The sequence below is a fragment of the Sitodiplosis mosellana genome, unplaced genomic scaffold, assembly GCF_009176505.1.
Source record: "Sitodiplosis mosellana isolate CC-2019 unplaced genomic scaffold, AAFC_SMos_1.0 Smas_scaffold_3594, whole genome shotgun sequence".
NCBI lineage: Eukaryota > Metazoa > Arthropoda > Insecta > Diptera > Cecidomyiidae > Sitodiplosis > Sitodiplosis mosellana.
The window spans coordinates 5,485-9,717 of NW_022598836.1; the positions used below are offsets into that span (position 1 = coordinate 5,485).

A 4,233-nucleotide genomic window follows, 5' to 3' on the forward strand; every position below is an offset into this window, starting at 1 on the left:
AGATCTTGGTTTTATTTTTATTTTTTTAAATATACTGCCTTTGGTTTAAATTTAACAAAAAATATGAGCATAAAATTCAAATTCACCATAATTTGTTTCATCACTCAAAAAGAATTAAGAAAAAAAAGCAGATTAGTAGCTCTACATTTCATGTAGTGCTAAAAAACAAACAAAATGAGATTTTTTTACAGAATTTTATTCGATGGTCGAACAAAGTAGAATATTGCATATTCGTATGGTCAAAGATTGTTAAAGAAGTATTGAAATTAATATTCTACATGATGATCGAGTACGGGAATCGAAGGAAGTCATCCGATTATTCAGCTGATTCATTTTTTTCCATTTTTTTCTGAGATATTTTGCCAACTCCTCACGACTTGAAAAATTATACAGATCGATGGAAAAGATCAAACCAATTTCTTATTTAATGGGAAGGAAATATTCAAATTTACCATTATCAGTAGCATACTGAAGAGGTGTCAGATTAAAAACATCTTGGAAGTTCATGTCAGCTCCATTCTTAATGAGCTCTTCAGCGATTTCCTTGTGACCTGACGAAAATCAATCGATGAAGAAGATCAAATCAATTTCCTATTTGGTAAAAATAATCAACATTACCATTCATGGCAGCTAAATGAAGAGGTGTCCAATTAAAATTATTTCCAATACTAACATTGGCTCCTGCACCGATGAGAAATTTAGCGACATCATTGTGACCTGAAAAATGAAACAATTCAATCGAAAAGATTAAAGATTTCCTATTCAGTGAAAACGAAAACCAAACATTACCTTTCTGAGCAGCATAACAAAGAGGTGTCAAATTAAAACCATCTTTGACATTAAAATCGGCTTCATTCTTGATAAGCACTTCAGCAACATCTTTGTGACCTGAAAGATATTATAAATCGAAGATAAAAGATCAAGACCAATCGCCTATGTGGTGAAAATAAAGATTCAACTTTACCATTCTTAGCGGCGTAATGAAGAGGTGTCACTTTCGATTGATCTGCACTATCAACATTGGCTCCTTTACCAATTAGAAGTTTAGCAACATCTTTTTGACCTGAAAAATAACACAGTTCCAAGAAATCTTTTTAGTTTACCACCCACAATGGGATTCGAACTAAAATATCGCAAATATGTGATGGTTTTAATGTCAAAACAGACATTTTCCATACAAACTGTTAGTACAAACAACACAAATTTGTGTGATAGAAAGTGAAACAATAAAAAGCTAAAGTTTTGACAAAATATCAAAGTGAGATGTTGAATGATGAAGCTTTTTAGTGTAAAAAACTATATTCAACTGTACAATTGAAAGCAGCCAAATGAAGAGGTGTTATTTTGAAATTATTTCCAATATTAACATCGGCTCCTTTAGCGATGAGTCTTGAAGCTTCCGCCGTATTACCTGAAAAATAATTCAGATCAATGAAATTAATTTAATTTTTTGAACAATTCATTTTTTTTGTACACATATGTGAATGTTTTCATGCATGAATGTTCAAATTTACCAGTCTCAGCAGCTCTATGCAGAGCTGTTCTTCCCTTTGTGTCTTTTATATTCACTGAAAATTGAAAAAAAAAATGTAGATCAGTGAATCGAAATTACATTACCTCCTATAGCATAAGAAATATTACATCGACTGTAACCCAAGAGAAATGACCTGTGTTCAGCCCACCTATGTGACGAAGATCACATTTTATATCGCAAAGTATATAAACAATGTTGAACAAAGATCAGATCACAGGAAAATTTTCACGGAACCAATTCACTCGTTATACACCAAAAAATGCTTTGTATATGAAATTTGTGAGGGAAACTGATGAATAAATGGAGCTCCAATCTTACCGTCTGGTTGTTCTGCAGATTTTATATGCTCCAGAGCTTTTGTTATTTTTTTCACGGAAGGTGCTCCACTCACAACTGAGGAAGAGGATTTGCTAAGATTCACCCCACCGTTATTCTTCCCGCGACTTTCAATTCGTTTGACTATATCTTTTACTGAATCAGTCGTTGAGTTTGATGTTCCACTCACATTTACGATTAAGAACTGTGCAAATAAAATAAAGTGATTAGACTAGATTGGGAACAATGAATGCGATCGTTGCTGTCAAACTGTGTCCGCTCACGCCAACTGTCACACTGACTCATTAGTGTACGAATTGCTGTTAGCGTAGAAGTGACGTTGACTCAGTTTAGATATTCTTTCAAAAATGAACTTTTTTTTCGAACGTATAGTTTAGAAAACTTATCTTAAATTTTTAACTGAAAGAATCGAATGACAGAAAATTTGAAATGGCCGACTCACCTGGGATACCACCAAGCCAACGAGCAGCAGTGTGAAAGATCTTCGACTCAGCATTTTTCCAGCTTCAAACTATCAAAAGTTTATTGTAAACGTATCAATTGATAAGAATTGACGAATTGTTTGATGGACATGTGGATCGAACGCATCTTCTTATATACTTTTCAAAGCATACGGTATAATTTAATCCATCCATTTTCCACTCTTAAAGTGTGAGTGGTGTTCACTCGACGTGGCTATTTGAATATGGAAATACAGCGATTCAAATTTTACGATATGTCGTTGTGCTGTTCATGTGATAATATTTCAATGGCTTTATTTGAATATGGAAATGTATACCATAGATATAGTGCCACAATACATTTCAAATGTAAGTCATTTGACACATAGCAGTCAATGCCATCTCAATTCCAACTCATTGAATCATTGAATTTTTCGGCAACTTTTTTCAAACGTGTATGGTTTTACTAGAATATAATCAACTTTACGACGACGCTAACAGCTTCTCTGTAGGCCGTTACTACGTATTGATGTTTTGCAATGGTTACTCGATGCATTTGCCAAAATACTATGCTTTTTGTACTCTTTTCTACGATGTGTGTGTGCAGAGAAGCTGCTAGTGTAAAGTTGATTATATTCAACTCAAGCCACACACGATTGAAAAAAGTAGTCAAATGACATACATTTGAAATGTATTGTGGCACTTTCCCTATGAGTAAACTGTATCAGATGAAAAACCTCTACACGAGGTTGAAATGGAGTAACGCTCCGTGCGTGGATTTACCACTCAAAATGACTGATATCATTTTGAGTGACGCTAGGACGTTGTATTATCACTGGGTACGAAGTTCAAAAGTGTTTTTCGCATTCACTATTGTGAAAATTTATTTACAATAAGGAAAAATATCGCATCACGACTTTTGGACGGCAAAACGCTTTAAAGCTTGACTTGAAGACTAAATTCAAAAGTCGTGACGCGATATTGTTCCTTATTGTAAATAAGTTTTTACAATAGTGAATGCGAAAAACACATCTGAACTTCGTATCCAGAGGTAATACAGCGTCAAAGCGTCACTCAAAATGATATCAGTCTTTTTGAGTGGTAAATCCACGTACGGAGCGTCACTCCATTTCAACCTCGTCTAAAGGTTTTTCATCTGATATCACTACTTTTGTAAGGCTTTTTTTGGAAAAATACATTTTTACCAGAAGTATGTCTATTTTAAGGTCTTATTATCAGGAAAACACACACCACGGAGGACCTTTAAGCTTCAAACCGTAAAATGTATTTTCTAACGTTGTTCGTAAAATCGGTGCCCATAATGCATTTTTGTATGAAAACTTGAGTGTGATAAGAGAAAAAAGATTTGTGTCTGCAGCAAAGTTGTAGAGCATGTCAAGTACTATAATATTCTTGCAAACACTATTCCGTTATCTCTTATCAGTTCCACGAAAAAACGCCAAAAACGCGAAAAACGCGAGATTTTCCTTATCATTTTTTACAGAACTGATAAGAGATAAGAGATATTTGTCTTGAGCAATGTTATAGGACAGGTCGAGTACTACAACATTTTTGAAGACACCAACTTGTTATCTCTTATCAGTAACGCGAAAAATGATAAGAAAAAACTCGCGCTTTTCGCGGTTTTTCGAGTAACTGATAAGAGATAACAAGTTGGTGTCTTCGGGAATGTTGTAGAGCTCAACCCTTTCTACAGCTTTGCTGAAGACAGATTTCCCCTACCTCTTATCAGTTACGCGAAAAATGACAAGTAAAAAACCCGTATTTTTCGCGGTCATCTGCGGTGTTTCGCGTATTTTGCGCAACTGATAAGAGATAAGAGATATCTGTCTGGGACAAAATTGTAGAGCGCGACAAGTACTACAAATATTTTCGAAGATTTTATCTCCTTATCTCTTATCA

General features: G+C 34.5%; 1 protein-coding gene across 1 annotated transcript; it reads right to left on the bottom strand.

Moving 5' to 3' along the window:
* Positions 1 to 223: 223 nt before the first annotated feature.
* On the bottom strand, positions 224 to 1,478 carry LOC129571874 (ankyrin repeat, PH and SEC7 domain containing protein secG-like). Its single transcript, XM_055451747.1, has 7 exons — positions 1,475 to 1,478; positions 1,313 to 1,411; positions 965 to 1,063; positions 790 to 888; positions 619 to 717; positions 453 to 551; positions 224 to 376 (listed from the first exon to the last, which is right to left on the bottom strand). The coding sequence occupies exons 1-7, from the start codon at positions 1,476 to 1,478 to the stop codon at positions 330 to 332; spliced, it is 546 nt and encodes a 181-aa protein (XP_055307722.1). The 3' UTR covers positions 224 to 329.
* Between the last annotated feature and the right edge of the window lie 2,755 nt (positions 1,479 to 4,233).

Excerpts from the sequence above, each read along its gene's own strand:
- LOC129571874 (XM_055451747.1), bottom strand. Across the intron at positions 718-789 it reads TTGTTATGCTGCTCAGAAAG|GTCACAATGATGTCGCTAAA; the intron begins GTAATGTTTGGT and ends TTCATTTTTCAG. Across the intron at positions 552-618 it reads TCATTTAGCTGCCATGAATG|GTCACAAGGAAATCGCTGAA; the intron begins GTAATGTTGATT and ends GATTTTCGTCAG.